This window comes from Amia ocellicauda, chromosome 18 (assembly GCF_036373705.1).
Source record: "Amia ocellicauda isolate fAmiCal2 chromosome 18, fAmiCal2.hap1, whole genome shotgun sequence".
NCBI classification, from domain to species: Eukaryota; Metazoa; Chordata; class Actinopteri; order Amiiformes; family Amiidae; genus Amia; species Amia ocellicauda.
The window spans coordinates 6,135,601-6,160,125 of record NC_089867.1 but is presented as its reverse complement, the minus strand read 5'-3'; the positions used below and the strand labels follow the sequence as shown (position 1 = coordinate 6,160,125).

General features: G+C 38.6%; 1 protein-coding gene across 1 annotated transcript in view; it reads right to left on the bottom strand.

Moving 5' to 3' along the window:
* Window positions 1–24,525, bottom strand: part of LOC136714083 (ribonuclease inhibitor) — a 73,819-nt gene that overhangs the window by 45,574 nt on the left and 3,720 nt on the right. The window contains exons 2-5 of the mRNA XM_066691395.1: window positions 23,866–24,020; window positions 15,066–15,201; window positions 12,541–12,714; window positions 113–286 (exon numbers count right to left, since the gene is read on the bottom strand). Coding sequence (XP_066547492.1) covers window positions 113–286; window positions 12,541–12,714; window positions 15,066–15,201; window positions 23,866–24,020 — 639 coding nt within the window. The remainder of the gene's footprint in view (window positions 1–112; window positions 287–12,540; window positions 12,715–15,065; window positions 15,202–23,865; window positions 24,021–24,525) is intronic.

The window sequence follows — 24,525 nt, the reverse complement described above, 5'->3', positions numbered from 1 at the left end:
CAGACTGAGGAGAGTAGAGGGAGAGACAGGGTTAGAGCAGGGTGAGCTCAGAAACCACAGTCTCTCCCCGTCACTGACTGAATATTCATACAATCACACAGCCTCTACTTACAGCAGTTTCTCTAGTTTACAGTTGGGATCCTCCAGTAAGGCAGAGAGCTCTGTCACTGCTGAGTCCCCTGGGCAATTGTAGCTCAGATCCAGCTCTCTCAGAGTTGAGGGGTTTGAACAGAGAGCTGAGGTCAGAGCTGCACAGCCTTCCTCTGTGATCCCACACCTTGACAGCCTGGAGAGGGAAGGAGACACATTGGTTATGCATTTGTTTTTCCTAGACATTTAGATGATGTGTGTTTGTACCAGACTTCTTGTACTTGAGTCTGGGACTAGACCGTTTCCTTGCCTTGTCATACATTTGCTAGGCGTTAACGTTCCCTGAACCATGCTATTGAAATGCAATTCTCATTAAGAGAAGCTGTGTAAAAGCCTCATTAATCACCTTATAATTGTTTGTTCTTGTTTAACTTCAGGAAAAAAAATAATCAAATAAATTACAGCCCACTTCAGGATTCAAACCCACAACACCTGGTTCACAGCACTGTTCCTTAACCAGTATGCCAACAAAGATTAGTACTATATTGTAAAAACCTAAGTAGCCTACAGCGGCCACTTGATTAGTTGAATATGACTATAGTACTGTATTGGAATTAGTCACAAATAAATGTATACATCAGGAAATAATACGAAATAAGACCAAATGTGTGTGTGTGCGTATGCGTGTGCGTGTGCGTGTGTATATATATATAAATCAGCCACTAGGGGGAGCTTATGGGGAGCTGGAAGAGGGCTGATCAGACTCAGCACACACCATGGGAAGGATCTTTACTGGCTCGGAAATCAGCCTCCCTTAATTAAGAGAGATTTGGGAGATAGGCTACAGGTGTGAATCATCAAGGGTGGGGGGGAATTAGACAGCACCTGCATCCAATGTAATTGTTTCTTACCCAGCTACACCATTTAAGGGGAGTTTTTGTTTGTCAAAGGTTTTTTTTTTTTTTTTTTTGAGAGAGAGAGAGAGAGAGGAGAAGCAACCAGGGCTGCAGATTTGTGTTTTGAATTGTTTTTTTTTCTGCTACTAACTACTTTTCCTATGTATGCATGCATGCATGTATATATACCGATCAGCCATAACATTATGAGCACTGACAGGTGAAGTGAATAACACTGATAATCTCGTTATCATGGCACCTGTCAGTGGGTGGGATATATTAGGCAGCAAGTGAACATTTTGTCCTCAAAGTTGATGTGTTAGAAGCAGGAAAAATGGGCGAGCGTAAGGATCTGAGCCAGTTTGACAAGGGCCAAATTGTGATGGCTAGACGAGTGGGTCAGCGCATCTCCAAAACTGCAGCTCTTGTGGGGTGTTCCCGGTCTGCAGTGGTCAGTACCTATCAAAAGTGGTCCAAGGAAGGAAAAGCGGTGAACCGGTGACAGGGTCATGGGTGGCCAAGGCTCATTGATGCACGTGGGGAGCGAAGGCTGGCCCGTGTGGTCTGATCCAACAGAAGAGCTACTGTAGCTCAAATTGCTGAAAAAGTGAATGCTGGTTCTGATAGAAAGGTGTCAGAACACACAGTGCATCGCAGTTTGTTGCGTATGGGGCTGCGTAGCCGCAGACCAGTCAGAGTGCCCATGCTGACCCCTGTCCACTGCCGAAAGCACCTACAATGGGCACATGAGCATCAGAACTGGACCATGGAGCAATGGAAGAAGGTGGCCTGGTCTGATGAATCACGGGTTCAAGGTGTTGACTTGGCCTTCAAATTCCCCAGATCTCAATCCAATCGAGCATCTGTGGGATGTGCTGGACAAACAGGTCCAATCTATGGAACCCCCACCTCACAACTTACAGGACTTAAAGGATCTGCTGCTAATGTCTTGGTGCCAGATACCACAGCACACCTTCAGAGGTCTAGTGGAGTCCATGCCTCAACGGGTCAGGGCTGTGTTGGCGGCAAAAGGGGGACTTACACAATATTAGGCAGGTGGTCATAATGTGATGTATATACACACTACATATATACATGGTCAAAAGTTTTAGAACACCTCAATTTCTCCAGTTTTTATTGAAATTTACACATTTAATGTCTCAATGTACACAATGTTGTGTTGTTTGTCAAGTGTTTGGTATCCCAAGCTTTCTAGTGATGTGAAGAATACTGATTCGTTTTTATACCCCCTTTGCATTTACTTCTCTGTGTTTGATAGAACATCAAATTATATATAGTGGATTAACCGTTAGGTTGTATTGAATAAAACAAGCCTAATTGCCAAGAAATCTGAAAAACTGAGTGATCTGTGACCGTCTGAATGAGACCCCCCGGAGCAGACTGCTTGTTTACCCCCCAAGTTCTGAATGATGGTGGGCGACATGGAAACTGTAAATCGGATGTGTTTGAGAATGAAACACGCTGGAGCCAAGAGAATAAGCTTTCAAATGATGTGCACATTGTAGGAACACAGTGTAACTTCTATGCACAGGAGCTGCATGTAACACTGCCAAATAATGCTTAAAAGGGTGTAGTAACACAGTATATAACTCTGAAATGTACATTATTTTTCAGTTTTTTATAAAATAAATAAATTAAATTAAATTAAATTAATTAAGATTCCTCAAGATTCATTGGAAACACTAATGACTGTAATAGTAAGCCATTAATGACAGCAAAAATGTGTGCCATGCTAGACACATGACCTTACTACGTCACGTAGCTAGCTATTGACCTTCGTCAATCTGATCGTGGATCATGAATCTGATGTAGCTAGCTGACCACCTGTCAAAATGGTGCAAAAATGCATTGTTAACTTTTTTGGGAAGGCTCAAAACAAAAAAAGATTCAGTGAGTTTGCGGAAGCAGTCTCTCAGCCAAGTCCGAGCACCTCCGAAACGACCAACCCTCCCCAGAAATTGATGATAGGGAAAACACTGACAGGAGCCGTGCCCCCGCAATTCAAACGTCGCAGGTCAAAATGCTTACATTTCAGAGGCACCGCACCAACCAACCAGCTTCAGTTCCCCTGGAAGTTTTTGTCGTTCATTCAATGCAAGCTGGTTCAACAAATGGAGATGGATGCATTTTATTATGCAGGCGGTAAGACAACTTTCTTTCTTTTTTATGCTGCCGAAGCGCAGCATGCATTTGTCTTTGAAGACTGGGCTTTGGCTATGTGTTATGTTCTTGTTTTTCGAGTCTGGTCCGTATACCTTTTGAATATTCGTTTTTAGTTATTTAGGTTGCTGTTGCCGGGTTTACAGTGCAACATTACTGTCCAAATTATTAGTATTATTAATAATATTATTATTATTTCTTAGCAGATGCCCTTATCCAGGGCGACTTACAAAACATAAGAGCATTATAAAAGTACAATACAGTCCAAAATAACAGATCAAAACAGTACAAATTACAAGTCTACAGCCTAATAATGTGAGTTAATAATTGTAGACAAGATGTGAAGTAATAGTTAATAGCTCAGGAGAAGGGGACATAGGGGCAAAACAGTAAGTCTGTCCTGTTGTGATTAGTTGTGGTCAGTGACAGACGTGTCTGCTGGACATGCAGGAAAGAAGCATTTTGATTACCATTAACTCCTGTATCAAATAGCCACAATCATTCATATTTAACACTCCGACATAATAAAGTGGGCAAACAAATCTCTAAATTCTCAATAAATAAATAAATACATGTTATGCATTTTACAGTAGATTGATACCACATACCATATATTGTTTCTTCTTTAAAATAAAAATAAAAACAATGCCACTAGTTTATCTACTACCAGTCTTAGTTATGTTCACAAAATGTAAAAGCAGTAGATATTTTTAAGTAGGCTAAATATAAGCTGAAAAAAAGGTACACTGGTACACAGAGCAAGTGCAAAAAAAAATCTAAACATGGAAGGGTTACTGATGCACCCAAATGAACAACTTCTACTTATTGTACACTGTATAAGGGCAGGGCAATGGGGAATCTGGGGGACATTGTGTTGGACTCGCAGTGGTGTGTGTGCTTTGTGACAGATAGCAAGCAAAAAGTGTACGTGTGTGACGTCACCAACCATGAGTCCATCCCTCTGCTGCAGTGCAATGCATTGTGATGCACTTAATGTACTTTAGCACTATAATCCTCAAACTTCATGCATTATGAAATGTAATCCATGCATTTTACTGCACTGTAGCAATACTGCATCATTCAATTTATGTATTCATTGTATGATGCACTTAACTCTTTATGTTGTGACATGCTTTGGAAAGGTGTTATGCTATATACAATTAAGACTGGTTGATCTTATTTGAATGAGGATTCAAGATTCTCATTACCCCAAATAAAAAGGGACATATTCCAAAAAAGATGTTCTATTACTGTTTTTAATATCTGTAAATGTACAGTAACATATCATCATCTGTGTACAGAAATTCAACAAAAATAACCTGCATACTTGTCATCTTTTTGGTCAGTATTTTTCTCGTGTCTCACTTTATTCAGCTTTTTATTGAGCAGCAGAAGTCCCATTAGCAGAGTAGAGCTCATGTGCTCTCCAGACTACAGAGTGATGGGGGGTTCTATCTACACTACCGTTCAAAAGTTTGGGGTCACTTAGAAATGTGCTTTTTTCCATGAAGACATACATTAAAGTAGTTTGAATAGGAAATATAACAAAATGAACAGGAAATATAGTCATTGACAAGTTTAGAAATAATGATTTTCGTCAAAGAATCCTTCATTTGCAGCAATGACAGCCTTGCAGATGTTTGGCATTCTAGTAGTCACTTTGTTGAGATAATCTGAAGAGATTTAACCCCATGCTTCCTGAAGCACTTCCCACAAGTTGGATTGGCTTGATGGGCACTTCTTACGTACCATACGGTTAAGCTGCTCCCACAACAGCTCAATAGGGTTGAGATCCGGTGACTGTGCTGGCCACTCCATTATAGACAGAATACCAGCTGACTGCTTCTTCCCTAAATTGTTCTTACATCGTTTAGAGCTGTGCTTTGGGTCATTGTCCTTTGTAATGATTGATGCCTTTTACTTTTGTAATGATTGATGCCTTTTACTTAACTGTATTTTTGCACTTTGTTTTGCACTTATGTTGTAAGTCGCCCTGGATAAGGGAATCTGACAAGAAATAAAAAGAATAATAATGCATTTCCGATCAATTTGATGTTATTTTAATGGACAAAAAAAATGCTTTTCTTTAGAAAATAAGGACATTTCTAAGTGACCCCAGACTTTTGAATGGTAGTGTATACACATCTCGTATTGTGGATTGCTGTCAGTTTTGTTGGCATATTTGAAAATTATTTTATTACAACAGGAAATAAATATAAATATTGTTTTATAAAGTTTTAAAACTGTATTCAATTTTAAATCCCTCATTTATCATTAGCATCCTCGGCACTTAGCATAAACAAAGGTTCGCCATCCCTGTATTAGGGTAACTTACAGTGATATCAGTGGCCGCTGCTCTTCCTCTGATTATAGATTATGACTTCACAAATGCAGTGTTGTCTAAATCAAGTACTGAATACATTTTTTGCTGGGAAAGCCGTGAACAACGGACATCCTTCACATGTACCCCCAGACCTGCAAGTGGCTAATAAAAGTATATAATTAGGAAAATGTAAAGTATTTTATTTCATGTTGTTAATTTTAAGAAAAATTTATAAACAAGAAAGAGAAATGGAAAAACAGACCAACTAAGCTTTAATCTTTGTAATTTGGGCTGTTGTTCCTAAATTAAATTCAACTTTAGATTTGAGTCTCAAAAATGAAGGACCATGGTGACTCGGACTCGGATTTGAACCATGGTGACTCGACTACAAGTCTGGTTTGTATTAACAGAACTGGAGGCTCCTTCTTTAACACTTGCACAGCATTTTTTCAGTAAATAAGTATTTTTTTACCTCTGATTCACAGTTGTTGACAAATAAATAATCATTACATATTCCTTATTTCCCCTTTTCTGAATTTTAGGACATATAGGACAACACTATTACTCATTATTTACACATTGATACAATAGCATATGACAATACTTCTCATTACTTATTCTTTATATGTTGATAAAAAAATAATAGACAACATGTAGCAGGAGGTCTTCAAGATCTTCTACTATGGTTTTGTGCAAGGAAGTTTGGCACTAAATAATGGTAGGCTGCGGCAAATAGATGCTTCTTTAAAGACTGACAGAGACCCACTGTGTCACAGTTTTTCAATACATTTGTAATTGTTACTTATTCCTTATTTCTGTTTCCAGATTTAAGGACACTTATCTGGAGCCACCAAGGCTGAGGTATGTTGTTGAATTGAGGGAGCGGGCTGCATGCTATGCTGTGTGTGGCTACTTTTTTAATTTTTTAAACAGTGTGTGAACATGAATAACTTTCTTATGCTGACACACCAACTGAGAAACTGCACAATATACAATGAAGAGAACTAACAAAGTTAAGTGCAAAATAACAAATAAGTCTCCAGACTTTACAGCTACACTTATAAACAATTAAAAAGAGCAAATCATTTGCATAATTTGTATTTGCTAAAAAATAAAATTATCATAAAAAATATAGAAATAATAATTTACAAAAAGTTATCACTTTCTTGTTATGTTTTGTGTTGAAAGAAACACAAGCATGTCCACAACTTTTGTGAGTTTGTTTAAACTGGGATTTGGACATGATCTGAAATTGTAAGGGGATTTCTGCGTTCTTTTTCTTTATTTTAGTTTTGGTGGATTTGAATACTTTCCTTTGCATTCCAACTGCATCATTGTCAGGTTTACTAAACCTAGTCAACTAAAACTGAATACTTCTGTCCTGCAACTGCTACGGTGCGGTATTGAACACCGTGCTCTTGTGCTGCAGGTACAGTAGCTGATTTAATAACGTGCTCCGAGTTAAACTACAGAAAACTAGTACATTAGTTAGTGTTTTAATGCGCACATCTGGTCCTCATTATTGCCGATCTTCTTTCAATAATAATCGAGGCGGTTTGTTTCACGAAATTGTGTGTTATTCCCAGATCCCGCTACTGGTGCAGTATGTAATCTAAATAACAAAACACTATTGTTCACTAGCATCATTCATACAAATAAAGTCAATGGAAATAATGTTTTAGTTCTTATTATTTAAATCAAGGAGAAAGCTTAATCATTTTACAATTCTTATGTTTGACTTCTGCAAACAGGTCCGAAAGTCGATCTGATAAATGTTTAAACAAATTGAATGTAGTGCCTTATTTTGCCTGAATATCTCTTAGACATTGTCTGCAGTGCACACGAAACCCAAATAATGCCAAATCAAACCGGTAGCATTACTTTGTTTTTGCTTTTTACAAGTTAAGGAGCATTTTGGTCACTCAACTCGACTCTTTCAAACTGCACATGTAATGCATGATGGCAGATTGTCTCCCGGTGGGCCAGGACCAGTCCACAATATAAGAACTGCTACATTTGAGTATTGCTGGTACCGGTACTACCGTCCACCACTAGACTCGTGTCATTTTTAGACTTCTGTGCTGGTGGATTAGAAAGGCTAGAGAAAAAACAACGCATCGTTCATGATTTAGCTCACGTTAATGTTACCTCGGCTCACAAGCTGAGAATCCCAATACGCAGGAAGACTAGATGAGCTCTTCTGTCAAGGCGCTTGTCGATTCTGCGCAGATCGATAGCTGTACACATAATTCCCGGCGCCAGAACACTTGATGCAAATATCCTCTTTTTAAATAGAGGATCGTTGCTTGGTGTGTGATGACGTACAGATCACATTCTGCGCAGAATCTGCTCAATTCATCCCCTCATTGATTCTGCCACCATATGTGCCGTGAGGGACAGATGTTGAAAACGTTAGTGCAGCAAGAAACTAAATACCAAAGACGCAACAGGCTAGCAAAACTCACGGCATTGCTATACAATTAAATCACAGGGGGAAAATGGTTTGTAATTGTTGTTTTTGACTAAATGCTGTATGCCAGGTGGGCGAGTAATTCATATTTGTCACTCGCCCTGCTTTCAAAACACTCACCAGGGGAGAGCAGGTTCCTTCATTCCCAGCCCTGATCACTGACCACACAGTCATAACTTATTCTTTATACATGTATGCACTGCCCTCCCCACTGAAGAGCCCTTGTTCTGAATGTGCCCCTGCTGATGCCCGCTGTATGAACACATGCCAACCCACCCACAGCTGCCCCAGCGCAACCACCGGCTGATGATTGTTCTGCATAATGATGTATTTTTCGCAAATCGGAAACAGAAATAAGTAACCATTACCTATTTCTTGAAAAACAGGGGAAAATATAAAAATAGGTAGTCACTTCTGATTTACAAAAAAAAACCTACAATAACCATTAATTATTTTTGGTAAAATCTGAAATAAGGAATAAGTAAAATACTTATTTATTGAAAAATAAGGAATATGGAATAAGGAATAAGGAATGAACTTCACAGAGGTAGATTTGTGCATACTTGTTTACAGTTTATTGTGTAAAATGTACTGCATGTTTATGTATATGTGCTCGTATTGCAAAAAAAAAAAAAAAAAAAAAAAAAAAACTTTAACTTTCAATTAGGGGTGGGCGATCTTCCCAAAAAATCATATCACGATCTTATAACACATAATCACGATCTGAATCACGATCTTCCCAATTTTTAGATGTACTATAGAGAATATCCAGACTGGAATAAGCCTATGGATTTATCTATGTAAAACACAACATTGAATTAAAGAATCAGTTGTCAAAATGGTCATTAAATGGCCTGAGTTTAACTTTTAAATATTAAAGTTGTAATCAGCAGTCAATAGATAAACATTAAATAACACAAAATCAGAAATTGCAGTAATAAAATATAACACAAAGGTGTGCACTTTTCAAGTGGCAATCAGCAGCCAATAGATAATATTATATAAAATAAATTGCAAAAAAATCTACATGCTTTATTTCTGCAGCGATCCTCTGTGGGCATTCACTATATAGGGAATGGCGGCATTAGACAAATATATGCGACTTGGCAAATCATACCACGTGTCTAAAGTGTGGATCAGACTTTTAAATCCCACGTTTTCCACAGATCTGAACGGCACCATATCCTTAGCTAGAATGTGTCCGCCTCCGTCGCCTCTTTCCATCGTTTGCTGCTTTTGTCGTCTTTTTTCTTCTGCTCTAATAACGGTTTGTTTCGGGACCTTGTGAGATGCACATGAGTGGGGTTGTACCGACCAGAGTGAAACACTCTCGGCATGTTCCGTCCTGCTTCCTTTTCAGGTGGTTGAAAAGATGTCGTATGACCTCCGGAAGAGCCGACCGTTACCCGACAAAGTTTACAGATAACTTTTCTCTGAGAAATGTCTGACTGTGCACTGCCAAACCACTGCCACACAACTGATGTCGAGTCTTTTTCCGGCACCAGCTCCTCATCCGCCATGCTGCTAGTTCATGTGGCATTGTTTTTCTAATACGTCACCACGCATGAAACACACATGATAGAGACACGTGGTATAATGTGGCCAATCAGCACAGCCATCTAGTAGGCAGTCATTGTTAGTTTTAACATTATTAAAAGCATATAAAAGATCGCGATCTCTACGATTCGCTTGAAAAGTAGATCGTGGACGTCTCCAAGATCGATCACGATATAAATTCGTCAGCTTGCCCACCCCTACTTTCAATGTAAATGCAGTGTTCTACCATGAAAATGTTTTGTGTGATGTTCATAAGTAAAATTAAGTTTTATCCAACTGTTTTTCATTTTTCGTCTCACAGCCACACATTTTGTAAGTGGTTCTCAGAGGTTCCAGTGTTAAAAATAGATTATTTTTAAATAGCCTCTGGTTGTGGAGCATTTGCTCACTTTATCAAGTTCTGGAGATGATTCTTAGAAACCCTAGATTACAAAAATGAAAGCTTAGTTGGTCTGTTTTTCCATTTCGCTATTGTTTATTTATGTTTCTTAACATTATCAACATTAAATACAAATCTAAACTCTGTAAGAGACAATTTCCACTGTCAATTTCCCTAATGATATACTTAACACTAGTTAAAAGTAATCAAAAGTAAATTTTCTATACAAACAAAAAATTGTTGGTTGACACCCTGTACAATGTTGTATATTATTATACAACTATATAATATTATACATCACATTGTATTGTACTGCTTGAAAACCCTGTAAGCCAGGGGTTCCCAATGTCTGGTGATGGAGGGCCAATTTCCTGAGGTTGCATGGGATGGGGGGCTGCAAGAGAAAATGAACCACCGATGAAAAAAAAAAAAATCCCAAATCATACCCTTTTCTTTCCTTTACATTTCTGTTAGGGAGCATTTATGAACTATAATTGTTATTGTATTATTTCCCCCCAAATAACATTTGCAATTTGTAACAGAAAATGTTCATGAAGTGTAAAAATATAGTAAAGGTTCAGAAAAGGGGTGACGGAAGGTTGGCTTTGGGGGGCCGCACCAAACATCCTCGAGGGCCACATTTGGCCCCCGGGCTGCACTTTGGGAACCCCTGATGTAAGCCTTGGATGAGAACTTCAGCTAAATAATAAATAATAATAACAATGTGTCTGTCTTTCTTCAATTAACCCCTGTTGGCCTTCTTGTTACACTTTAAAAATATAAGTTGTGATCAGAAAGCACTTCCAGCTCTGGATGTAAACGTGAAAGATGCCTGTTGTTCCCAGCTTTTCTTCGATTTTTCTCCAGCACTTGCATTAATGTGGCATTTGTGGTAAAATTGGTAAATCATTGTTATCACTGTAAGTTACCCTAAGATTCCGACTCTATTGTACTCCAACTCTGGTAGAATATCTGACAGTCATTTCGTTGCACAGTCCCACTATACTTAATCCTTAACTCAACTGTAGAATGATATCGGATTGTTATTTTGCACACACTTTATAATCTTTGATTCGGTATGTATTTTAAATGTCCTAGTCTAGTAGTGTGGGAAGAGTTAGAAATGTTGATGTTTAATGACAGATACAACGTTAATGTATTTGTTAAAAAAAAAAATGTGTGTTTTAGATTTAAGGTCTCTTATAGAGATGTGAAGACATACACACTTATTCAATGTTAACCCTTTACAGTCTGCCCCATTATTTTAGGATCAGATTGCAGACTTTGATCTGATCGGTGACCACATGGTTATCGGAAAGCTACAATGGATGAAAAACTGTCGAGAAGCTGCTCAGCTAATAACGTTGTATCCCTGCATTTATACAATTGTAAGAGTCAATTACAAAGACAGAATTAAAACATAATGGATGGGTTTCAATTTTTGAACAAATGCAGTCACCTACAGCAGTTTGAAACTGAGTTTCATCGCTCAATGCATGTTGGAATTACTGAGAGCGACAATCTTTATATACGGCCTATATCACCATCAGCTCATCTCAAATCCACTGCTGGATGAAAGCTTATCAGCACACAGGAAATGTGCACATTGTCCTTCTGGACAATTCTGAGGCCGACAACTGTGAGAAAGAGGAAACCCATAAAACCCAGCAGTGCGACACCCTACTGGTGACCCACTGACCCTAACTAATGTTTGCTATGAGGTAAAAACAGTACAAGAAAATAGAAAAGTTTAAAATAGTATAAAGGTCTAAATACAGAGAAAATACAATGTACACAGAAAAAAAACAAGAATAACATAACTATATAAATAACTAATTAAGTTCTTCTTCACTGTGGCTTTGGGTGTTTATAGTTCACTGACACAACAGCAGCTGGGAGATGACTGGGCGATGATAGAACACACTATTGTCGTTTGATATGTGGTAGACAAAGTATAAACTGGCCTTACACACATATGTAATATATTATGTTCCATTTTACTAGTTGTTTTAGCGTATATGCTAATTAAAATGTTGTTTATAAAAAAAAGCCCATAGTTCACAAATACATTATTCTTTCCCTTACTATTTAAAAAATAAAGCTAAATGCTAAACACTTGTATTACTAATATATATAAAACTCACAAATAGAAATAAAAGAGCTCAAAATGTACAAAGTAAAAAAATGTGAAGCAAAAAGAGATTGATCCTGTATTACAGGTGTGTGGAGGAAGGTTAGGATGAAGAGAGAGAAAAGTCGTGTCAGTTAGAAAGAAAGTCAACAAAAAATGCATTTTCACTGAAACCACATTTGATTTCTTTGTGGAATCTGCTAGAAGTGCTCAAAAGTGCTTTAGTGCTGCTGTGTCACTGAATATACATGTTTTTGTTAACTTTGTTTCTTTCTAAATACAGTGTGAGGACAGGATGTTTCTCTCTAATATTATGTATATCCATAGTATAAGTAAAATAACATTGCTGCAATTTGAAATTGAATGAAATACAGCCTGAAGGTAGGAATCTGTCCTGCACTGTGATATTAGAACTATCCTCTCCAGGATACGCTATGAAACATACTTTGATCATTACCTGGGATCCATCAGACCTCAGTCAAACAATTATAATCTAAATCACTCTGTACTTACAGCAGTTTCCCTAGTTTACAGTTGGGATCCTCCAGTAAGGCAAAGAGCAGCTTCACTCCTGAGTCCCCTGTGCGATTGAGGCTCAGATCCAGCTCTCTCAGAGTTGTGGGGTTTGAACTCAGAGCTGAGGCCAGAGCCGCACAGCCTTTCTCACTGACCTGACAGTCTGACAACCTGCAGAGAGGAGACAGGATTTGTATTACTTTATTTAAACCAGACCCTCTTGTAAATCATAACTATTGTCTCTTGTCAGATTAAACAGGTAACATGAAATAAAGGTTATAGAAACTATAACGGGATATATCTCATCGCAGTGAGACAGGATGGGTTGAACTGATGTTAATGATTTTTTTCAGTTTTATCCCAGGGCAGCATCTCAGCAGGATTTTGCAAACTAACGCTAAAATTATAATCATACTTTTCTTCTATTGTGTCATTTAGATGCACTAAATAAGAGATCAATACACCTTCAGCCACATTCACTGTGTTGAGTGGTCCTTTCAGTTCCCTGCCTGGAAGTTAGATGTGGTTTTGACAGTTACCCATAGACCTGCCAGCTTAACAAACTGATCAATATCAGGGCTGAGCATTGACATCTCGTCATCCAGCCGAGCATTCAGAGAATATTCATATATTAAAATGTCTTCAATAAGGAAAACATCTTCAAAACATGCATGGAACTATATGTATTTTTTTGAAGAACTGAAGTTTCGTATTCATATGCCTAGATCACACGATGGTCCTCCCGACAAATCGGCACTGATCGTCATGACAAGCTGCCTGGTTGGGATCTGCGATGCAATCTCTTGCTCTCCAATCCGATCGTAAGCTAGTCGGAGCCCCTGCGATTTTATTAAACATGTTTAATATTTACGACTCGATCGCCACCGATCGTGTAGGGTGACATGATCAGCATCACATAGAGACCAGCAGCAGCCAATGAGAGTTGAGCAGATTGAATAAGAAAAAAGAAACAGGAAGACTAAAAATGCCAGCAGAATAAGATTGTCATACGTATTTATTAAAACAATGCTGTCTGTAACTTATGTTTGAGCGGCAGGCGAAAAGTGGTGCAAGCATTGACAAGCATGTATTGATTCAGACAGACAACACAGTGGCGGTTGCCTACATCAAAAGACAAGGAGGTCTCCGGTATCGCCTGGGCACCATCTACTATTGTGGGGGCAGCCTCGGTTCCACTCAAATCAAGGCAGATCACCTCCCCGTCCTTTCCAATATGGCGGTGGTCACCCTCTCTCATGGAGGCCCCTGGCATTGGTGTTGTGCCTCTACCCACCAGTGGTCAAGCAACTGTGGATCCACTTCAGCAGGGTAGAAGTGGACCTCTTTCCCTCAGAAGAGTCCACTCATTGCCCACGATGGTTCTCCATCTGAGATCGCACTGGAACCCTGGGGATCGACTCGCTGGCTCACACATGGCCACGCTGTCTCCTCTACACGTTCCCACTGTTCCCCCTTCTCCCAGAATGAGTGACAGCTCTGCTGATCGCGCCCAAGTGGCCTCGAAGACTGGATATGGACCTGTGCCCATATTCATAAAGCATCTGAGAGTGATAAATCGGTCCTGTGGGGGAAAATATGAACATCCTGCCTTTGTCCTTGTTGTGCTATTACTCCTAACTTGGTTATCAGCAGTTCACATTCCTCTCTTGCAACATATTATCTGCAAATTACCTTCCAATGCAAATGTTGTAAGTCGCCCTGGATAAGGGCGTCTGTCAAGAAATAAAAATAATAATAATAATAACTGGCAATTAAGAGGTTCATGATTATTATTCATGAGTATTGATTATAATATTGATGAGATGGATAGGCTTAGTTTAGAATGCCAATTAAATCACTGCTACAGTTATTTGAAATGACCATTCAGACATTGATTATAATATGTTAAATCCCCTTGAGGGTATCTTAAAACTTTTGGGGAACAGTGTCATGCTAGCCTAAAATCCTTTGAGTTCTGTGTTAAATCACCTCTATATACTAGTATCTAATGTTGTCTATTTATAGGACAATGGTTGGTGGCGCATTTCGCATCCTGGCTGTTTGCCCGAGGTCAATGTTTTAGTCTCTTTTAGTGATGTTAAGCAGTTGCATTTGAGATCTGAATGTATTCAGTTGTTAATTGCGTGTGTTTTTATTCTAGCGAGCATCAATCATTGTTTTCACACTATTGGGTTGTTTCTATTACTGGTTTTGTTTTTTACTTTGCACTATTTCGTTGTTCTTTTGTATTTGTACTGGTGTTTGGTTTCATGTATGGTTATATTTTACGGTCTTGCATTGTGATTAATTTGTTCTGTTTAAACTCCTATTTTCGATTATTCTTTTGGTTTGATTATGATTGCTGCTCGCTGCGCAATTACAAAGGAGAACTTGCATACTCTTAACAAGACCTAATGACGCAGTATGCAGATCATTTTTAATTGATCCAATCCTGCATCAATGACAGGTGAAGTTCAGTCCCGTTGGTGCTGCAGTTTCAGCCCTTTTTACAGCGCCGGTACACAGAGCGCATGCGCGCCGCACAGTCCTCGGTGTGTGAAGCGCAGACCTGTGCGGACAGCTCACTGATGAAGATCCGCAAATCCGCCCAGACATCACGACTGAATGACAGGCATCTACACTTCATACTGAAGATCCCTTCAGCACAACACATTACACTGACATTGAGATGAAACTCAAGAAAAAGGTGTCGGGTCTCCTGAACAAATGAACCCCCTCAGAGCAGCGATTAGGTCAGATGTGTGTTTTGAATAATCGTAAAAGTTAAAAAAAAAAGTATAAATCAACTATGAGTGTTGCCAATTTTTCAATTGACAGTGAATTATAAATAGGGATGAGCAAATATTTATGCGGCCCTCGAATGAAATTTGAAACGATCATATGGCCCATGGTGAAATTGAGTTTGACACCCCTGCTTTAGACTTAAAAATACTCCTTACTCGACCAATATTTAGGAGACCTCAGGAGGTCCAGTAACTAGTTAGGAGTTGGAGATGGCAGCAATGAGAAGACAGCTGAGTGCAGTTTCCGTGAAAGGAAAGGTGTTTACAGCGATGTGATGATGGAGAGTTATTGCAGCGATATAGATTGGACAGAAATGTAATATTCTTGGTTACTGAACAAGTCAGAAATGCAGTTTCTGCCAATGTCAGAAATGTAAGCAGAGATACAGGTGTGACACTGTTGCAGGGAAAATTCAACAATGTAGCAGTGAAGATTTGGGACCATCATCACACCCTTCAATAAGCATAATTTTCTTCAAACCTTAATGACATTAACAGCTCCTGAGATTGTCTGACAGCTTATTGATTTAATTCCATATAGCACCTTAACATCCTCATAATGAAAGAATGAGGGGAAAACACTTATTTAGTTAGCTTAACATTTGTATAGTTGTGTGATCTTGCTGGGGTTTATTTCCCCAAAATTAAGAAAATACGTGACAGTGAGCCTATTCTAATATTCTAAACTGTCGTGAAAATTTGCTAAAGGTTTTTCCTAGGATTGGATCCTACTCCCAGCTAAAAGTAGGTGTAAAAGGCTTTATGACTAACTTCTACCTCCTACTCTGAGTGAGGAGTAATTTTCCTCCTGAACTAAATTTCTCTGGTCTCCCTCCTGAGAGGAGAGACTTGGCAGTTTCCCCTATGGGCAGACTTGCTGTCTCAGGCGCAGGGCACGCTCTGGCACCTCTGGCTCTGGGGTCTGTCAGACACAGTACTAGCCACTATTCAGTCGGCGAGAGCTCCCTCTACGAGGTCAAAGTACTCCTAACGCTGGCAGACTTTCTAGGACAAAGGTCATGACCCAGTCACCAGCATATTGGGGTCATACTGCAGTTCCTGCAAGAGCTGTTGGATGAGGGCAAGTCTCTGTCCACACTCAAGGTGTACCTGCCATCTCTGCGTGCCACATCCGTATCCATGGCAATCCACCGTGGTCCCATTTTCTGAAAGGATCGCGCAGGCTGCGGCCTCCTCACACTCTACATTTTGCTTCTAACCTGTTTACAAGCAGCAGCAGTAAAACCGCCTTCAAATGAAACCAAACTGCAGATAAACAGGCAGATCAGAGAGACGGATTGGTGGCAAAACACGACCAGTCATTCTGATGCAGCGGTTTTTAACATAACGAATTGTATTTTTCAAAGATATACCACAGTAAAAATACATATTACTAAATGTTCTTATGTGATAGATCTTTAACTAGAGCGTGCAGTTTTTATCCTCTTTAACCCTTTATATTCTGCCCTAATTTTCCTGTTATTTTCCTCTATTTGTGTGTGGCTCCTTGATAGTTTGTGCCATATGCATCTATATTATATCAAATGAAAAAAACTGTGCCCTTTCATATTATAAAAGGTTGACCAATTAAAAAAACAAAAACGTGAGCATATGCAAACTAGCCCTGTAAACGCTGAGAAATGCGCTAGAAAACCGTACATACGCGAGTAAGACGTCGTTTGAAAGCTCCTGGTCACTAGTTTCTAACAAGCCGTGAACTGCATCTTTGCAACTGAACGTTCATAAAAATACATCTCATTTCTCGGATAATAATGGGGCCGGGTGTAAAAAGTTAACATTGAATAAGTGTGTATGTCTACACATCTCTATAGGACACCCTCTATCTAATCTCAACAAATACATTAACCAGCAGAGGACTAGCGGGCCGAAAATTGCCCCGCTCAGGGGTGTGGCTAGAGGACTAAGGGGGCGATTTTTGGCCCAAAATCCCGCCCCCTTTTTAGCCTTAATGTGTTTTTTATTGGACAAATGTGCATAACAACAAATTGTTTTAACCAATAGCAGAGATGTTCTTTGAGGGAATTAACCATTCAAAAGACTTTGAAAACAAACAGAGGTTTTGTATTGGTTAAAAAAAATACCCGTCTCTTAGAGAAGATGGGAAAAGATGGCGGCATGCTGAAAATGCACACTAGATGAGAGCGCTTTTAAAGGAGTCAAATAGGGGATGTTTTGAAGATTGTACTGCGTCTGAGACTGGTAAAACTAAATACAAAAAACTTTTTAGGATTGTAAACTTTTCATTTGGCACATTGATTAGTACTGTACACAGTTATGACAGCGATTTGGAAGAGAGGGAGGCAGAAGTTTATCACGGGAATAGATGTGAGGGGTGAAGGTGCAGTTTAAGACGTTTCTAGTTTATTTCCGCTGGTTAATCTAAATGTCAGAATCTCCTTTTCAACATAAATAACAGATACATGTGTCATAAATATAAACTGACACAAAAGAAAGCTGGTCAGAATAATAAATACACTGTAGTAATAGTCCGACATGTATTTTCAAACGGCAACCCCGACCGGCTGATTTCTCAGCACACACTTTTACAATCAATGCAAAGTAAGCAATTTACATTTAATAATATTATTATTATTAGTAGTAGTAGTAAATTTAAAATATTAAATTTTACTGGTAGTAATAAAGACAACAACAACAATAATCTGCACATTTTGAAGATGTTTTTATATTTATTCAACACATAGCACAAGCCGACCGTCCGATTAGTTTCATTTTTGTTGTTTTGCGGTGTAATTCTGACTAGTTTCTAGACAGGTGCGCTCCTTGCAAAACTTATTATATCTCTTGAACAAGAATTTGTAAATAAAAATGGCATCTGTATAAGTTTCGTTTCTTTGCCAATGCACATTTCTGTATTCATTTGAAAAATAAACTAATTATAGAAAAAATAAAAACGTCAGTGTCTTATGTTTCTTGTGAGATATAGGTTTCATATTATGCTTATATGTATTTATACTGCAAGATACTATCCTATCAATATGGGCCAACATTTCTAAAGAATGCTTTCAGCACCTTGTTGAATCAATGCCACGTAGAATTAAGGCAGTTCTGAAGGCGAAAGGGGGTCAAACACAGTATTAGTATGGTGTTCCTTATAATCCTTTAGGTGAGTGTATATTCATCTATATTATTTATTATTCTATTGAAGCCATTCTCTCTTTGTTATTCCTATGTTTCTATATCCACAACATTGTTATGACTTATGGCAGGTTTCATTTAATAGTTAATACGTTCTCTTTTACATTTAATGTTGATTAAAACTTTGTCAGCCAGTTTAATATCCCCATATGTACATACTGTATTTGTTACAAGAGTACATCTACCTTAGATAACTGATGTATACTTTTACTATGCCTACTCTATAATATAGCTTATTACAATACAGTAGTTCTCAACTTTTAATCTTAACAAGCGCAACTTACTCTCTTACTCTGTCCTTGCTTACGACTGTAGTTTTCACAGAATTTTACAAGCTTTACTTTTAACTTGTTTATGGGATACCTAAATGCATGCGATCACAATGTGGGCTGCTCCTTGCAGATACACTATGCCGACTGGTGTATACAGTATGTCTGCTGTGAGGGTAACCTGTCACCTCACCTGGGGAGGTGATTTTTTCTATTCAGTTTTTTCCTTGATTTATTTTTGTTTTGTCTTTTTACAAGTTTTTTTTTTCTTTCTAGGTCAGCCATTGTTAAATTGTATGCAGAGAAGGGTTCTGGTCCAAACCTGTTTGCTCTTGGGATTGCCTTGGTTACTCTATATTGGTTCCATTCACATATGTCCCCTTTCTATTACTATGTCCACTAATAAAAAATGTACACAGGGAGGGAGCCCGGTTAATTTTATCAGTTGAAATGTTAAGGGATTAAACCACCCGGTTAAAAGAGGCAAGGTCTCTCTCATCTGAAGCATTTGGGAGTGGGCATTGCTTTCTTACAAGAAACCCATTTACGTACATCTGATCACTTTCACATTCGGAGAGGCTGGGTGGGGCAGATGTTTCATTGCAATTTTCATAGTAAGGTAAGAGGTGCAGCAATCTTAATTCACAAAAATGTTCCTTTCATCCCTTCCACGGTTACTGCTGACCCTAATGGCCGTTACGTTATAGTGAAAGGCACACTCTTTAATTGTCCATTGATTTTAGCTAATGTTTATGCGCCCAATTGAGATGACCATCACTTTATTTCTAACTTCCTTTTTTCAATATCTGATTTAGATTCCCATCACCTGCTTCTCGGGGGAGACTTTAACTGTGTCCTCAATCCATCTCTAAATCGCTCATCTACAAAATCTGTTTCATTTTCAAAATCTGCTCTAGCCATTAGAACCTTTCTTGACACACATGGAAAGTCAGATCCATGGCGCTTTCTTTATCCATCAGCAAGACAATATTAATTTTAATCTCAATTAATCTCACCTGTACACCACATTTACTCCTGTATTGACTACTTTTTTGTTGATAACAGGTTGCTCCCTTCCATTCAGTCCTGTGCATATAATATTTACTATAATATACTATAATACTATAATATATTATAGTTTTGTAATATCTGATCTAGCCCCTTTAGAATTAAGGTTCCCTTATATTTCTTGTCCTCCTTGGCGTCTTAATTCACTTCTTCTGGCAGACCCTGATTTCACTAAATTCATTTCTTCACAAATAGATACATTTATAGAAATAAATACTACACCGGGTATCTACTTTGCTACGATTTGGGAGAGTATGAAGGCTTACTTACACGGACAGACCACCAACTCAACTTAACATGAAAAACAATATAAGACTTTCCCAACTGATTGATCAGATCTCTTTGATAGACCAGCAATGCGCCTACTGCTGAGTTATTTAAAGCTTGAATAGCCTTGCAAACCAAGTGTGATCTTCTTACTACTAGACAAACAGAAAAGCTTATACTTAAATCCCGATGTGCAGCTTATGAACATGGGGAAAAGCGAATAAACTCCTGGCCCACCACCTCCGTCAATCTGATTCCTCCCAACTGATCACAAAAATATCTACCTCAACAGGGTCCACTACCATAAATCACCAAGAAATCAATGATCAATTTAAACTATTTTACTCGACCCTGTACACCTCAGAGACTATTTCAGATCCTTATTTGGTTTGTAATTTTTTCAATAATATTGCTGTTCCATCTACTAATAATGATTTGAAAGTTGCAATAGACAAATCCCTCTCCCAGGATGAAATTTTAAAAGCAATGAAATCAATGCAAAGCAATAAGGCAACTTTCCCAACTTTCACCCTTAATGCTGTCTCTGTTTTCAGAGTGTTATGCTTCCGTCTTGAAAGTTGTCTACCATCTATTATCTCTTCTGACCAGACAGGCTTCGTACAGGGCAGACATTCTTTCTTTAATTTAAGATGTTTGTTCAATATTATCTATACAAACTCAACTACAACTCTACCTGAAGTTCTTATATCAATGGATGCAGAAAAGGCCTTTGACCGGGTGGAATGGGACTATTTAATTGGTGCTCTTCATAAATTTGGATTTGGTTCAAATTTTATCAACTGGATAAAGCTATTGTACTTGTCTCCCGTAGCATCAGTCTGCACAAATAATACTCATTCTACATTCTTCTCACTTCAACGAGGTACTAGACAGGGCTGCCCTCTCTCACCCCTTCTTTTTGCTATTGCTATAGAATCCCTTGCAATTTCTTTATGGTGCAGTGGTGATATACAGGGGGTGGTCCGGGGGGGGGAGCAGAGAATCTCTCTTTATGCTGATGACCTGCTTCTTTACGTCTCCAATCCCACCTCCTCCCTTCCACACATTCTCTCTATTCTGGAAGAATTCGGTACATTTTCAGGTTTTAAAATTAACATACAAAAAAGTGAAAATTTTCCTATTAATTTGGCGGGCAAGAATTACCCAATGACTTCTTTTCACTTCAAGGTCGCTTCAAACATTTTCAAATATTTGGGAATCTTGGTCACTCAATCTTTTGGTGATCTTTTCAAATCTAACTTTAACCCTTTACTAGAGCACATGAAACAGGATTTTACACACTGGTCTAGTTTACATCTCTCCCTGATTGGTCGCATAAACACTGTAAAAATGAATACTCTACCTAAATTTTGATATTTATTTCAATCCATTCCAATGTTTATCCCCAAGCTTTTTTCCTAACAGTGGACCAGATTATTTCCTCCTTTATTTGGGAAAACAAGGTACCCCGGATTCGTAAAGCCTTTCTACAAAGATCTAAGCAGGTGGTTGGTTTGGCACTGCCAAACTTTAAATTGTACTATTGGTCGGCCAATATTCGTGGTATGTCGCTATGGATTCACATGGCTAAAGAAGGCAATCCAGCATTGGTACAAATGGAGGCAATGTCGTGTCAACGCACTTCTTTGTCTGCTCTGCTTAGCTCCTCTATTCCTTTCTTTATCAATCACTTCAGTTCTAAAACTATAGTCATTCAATCACTTAAGATTTGGAAACAATTTAGATTACACTTAGGTTTACAATCGCTTTCTCAATGCAGTCCCATTCAGGCAAATAATTTATTTCCGCCTTCATTGGAGGACTCTGCCTTTTGCACATGGCTGGAGAGAGGTATTAGAACCATTGCAGATTTGTATATTGACAATACTTTGATACTCAATACTCATTTGACATGCTGTTCCAAAAATATAACTTGCCATGCACACACTTCTTCCGCTACTTACAAGTCCGAGATTTTGCACAGAAAAAAATTGCCCTGTTTCCGTCATTACCCTCGAAATTTCCTATAGACTCTATTTTGGAGTTGAACTCAAGTTGCAAAGGCTTAATATCAATAATTTTAAATCTTATATCTCCACTTAATTGCCCCTCACTTGCAACCCTAAAAACTCTTTGGGAACAAGATTTTGAAACAGACATATCAGATAACAACTGGGATTCTATTCTATCTCGGGTACATTCCTCATCTATATGTGCGAGACACGGTTTGATACAATTCAAAATCCTACATCGGATCCACCTATCAAAAGTCAAATTATCAAAACTGTATCCAGATTTGGACCCAACTTGTGATAAATGCAACTCTGCCTCTGCCACTCTTATTCATATGTACTGGACATGTCCTAAGCTGGTTTCATACTGGTCTTCTGTTTTTACTTCACTCTCCCATATTATAGGATATAAACTTGTCCCCTCTCCCCTTACAGCACTCTTTGGAGTAAAACCCAACGATATTCTTTTGTCTAAAATTCAAGCTGACACGTTGGCCTTTTCCACACTGCTTGCAAGGCGTCTCGTTTTGCTTAACTGGAGGCATCCTGCCCCGCCCTCCTTTGCCCACTGGATCAAGGATATAATGCAACATCTAAAACTTAATAAAATACACAACCAGAGGCTCCACTAATGGGTTTTATGTGGCCTGGCAACCCTTCCTAAATTACTTTGATGGACTGAAACTCTCTTCGCATCCTTAATCTCTGCTAAAGAGTCAATGCTAACTAGTATCTAATCTGACAGTATTCTGACCTTTACCTTTTCTGTTGGTCATTTTCCCTTTTTTTTTCTTTTTTTTGTTGTTTTCTTCCATTTTTATTGTACTTATATATTCTTACTCTTCTCCTAGTCATATTTTGCTCTTCCCAGTTCATTGTATGTAATAAACTATAAAGGTTCTTGCAACCTCATTCTGTAAGAAATATATATTGTACTTATTGATACTTTGTATATTTGTAAGAAACCTAATAAAAAGAAGAGGAAAAAAAAAAAAAAAAAGAGTGCCCGGAGTCGCTCCTACGGCAGGGGGTACTGTAACACATACTATTGGACTGTCCCCGAGTTCACCACCAGAGGTCTCCCGCACCACACACTCCACTGATTCTGTTCCCTGATCATTGCCGGCAATCATTCAATAATCATCCCAGCCTAAATTGACTCTGCATCGCGCCTCAAGCAGACTTTCCTGATCATGAGCTACTGTATATAAACCCTTCTGTCCTTATGTGAACTTTTGTCTTGCCTTACCAGCAGCAACTCCAAGCCTTTCTTGTCTACAAACCTTTTTGAATTACCCTGTTCTGACCCAAGCCTGATCTTCGTTTCCTAATCTCTGGATTGCCCTGTCTGTTTGGTTTGCCCGATTGATTGACCTGTTCCTGTTTCCTGGACCACGCCTCTCGCCTCTGCCCCTTGTTTAATCCGCTATTGGATCCTACTTCTCCTGTCTCTACCGGGTGTCTGATCCTGATACAGAGACTGTTCAGTAACATTCTTTGGAAACGTCCAGATCAATTGTAAGAGAGACTAATGACATAATAGTAATTAAAATGAATAAGGATATATTCTAGCCAAATACAAATTATAATTATCTGTACGTGTAGGCCCTACGTGTTGTTTTTCATTCAAATGATGTTGGGATCTATTTTTCTCAGCAGAAGGTTACTGGACAACAAATTTGAATAACATAGCAGCCTCTACTTACAGCAATTTCTATGGTTTACAGTTGGGATCCTCCAGTCCAGCAGAGAGCTCTGTCACTGCTGAGTCCCCTGGGCGATTGGAGCTCAGATCCAGCTCTCTAAGAGTTGAGGGGTTTGAACAGAGAGCTGAGGTCAGAGCTGCACAGCCTTCCTCTGTGATCCCACAGTCTGACAGCCTGGAGAGGGAAGGAGAAATGTTGGTTATGTATTTCTTTCCCTAGACCTTTAGAAACAGTCAGGATGTGTGTTTGTACTAACAGAACTGGAGGCTCCACACAGAAGAGCAGCAGCTGAGCATCACACTGTTGATGCCATTCATCTCACATGGAGACACACATCCATCAGGAGAAGCGTGACATCATCTGAATCTGAATAAATCTGTCAGTAACAGCTTCATCAAAAGTAAAGGTCCATGTGATTCTACATTCACATACATTATTCAAAACAGCAGAGTCGAGACAATATCTGGCTCCTTCTTTAACAATAACACCACAGCAGTTTTTCAGCAAAATAAGATTTTTTTTCTTTCTTATTTTTGGTTTTCAAAAAATAAGTAATGGTTACTTATTTATTATTTCCCTTTTTTCCAAATTTTAGGACATACAGAACAGCACTATTACATATTCTTTTCACATTGATACAATAGCATATGACAATACTTCATATAACTTATTCTTTATA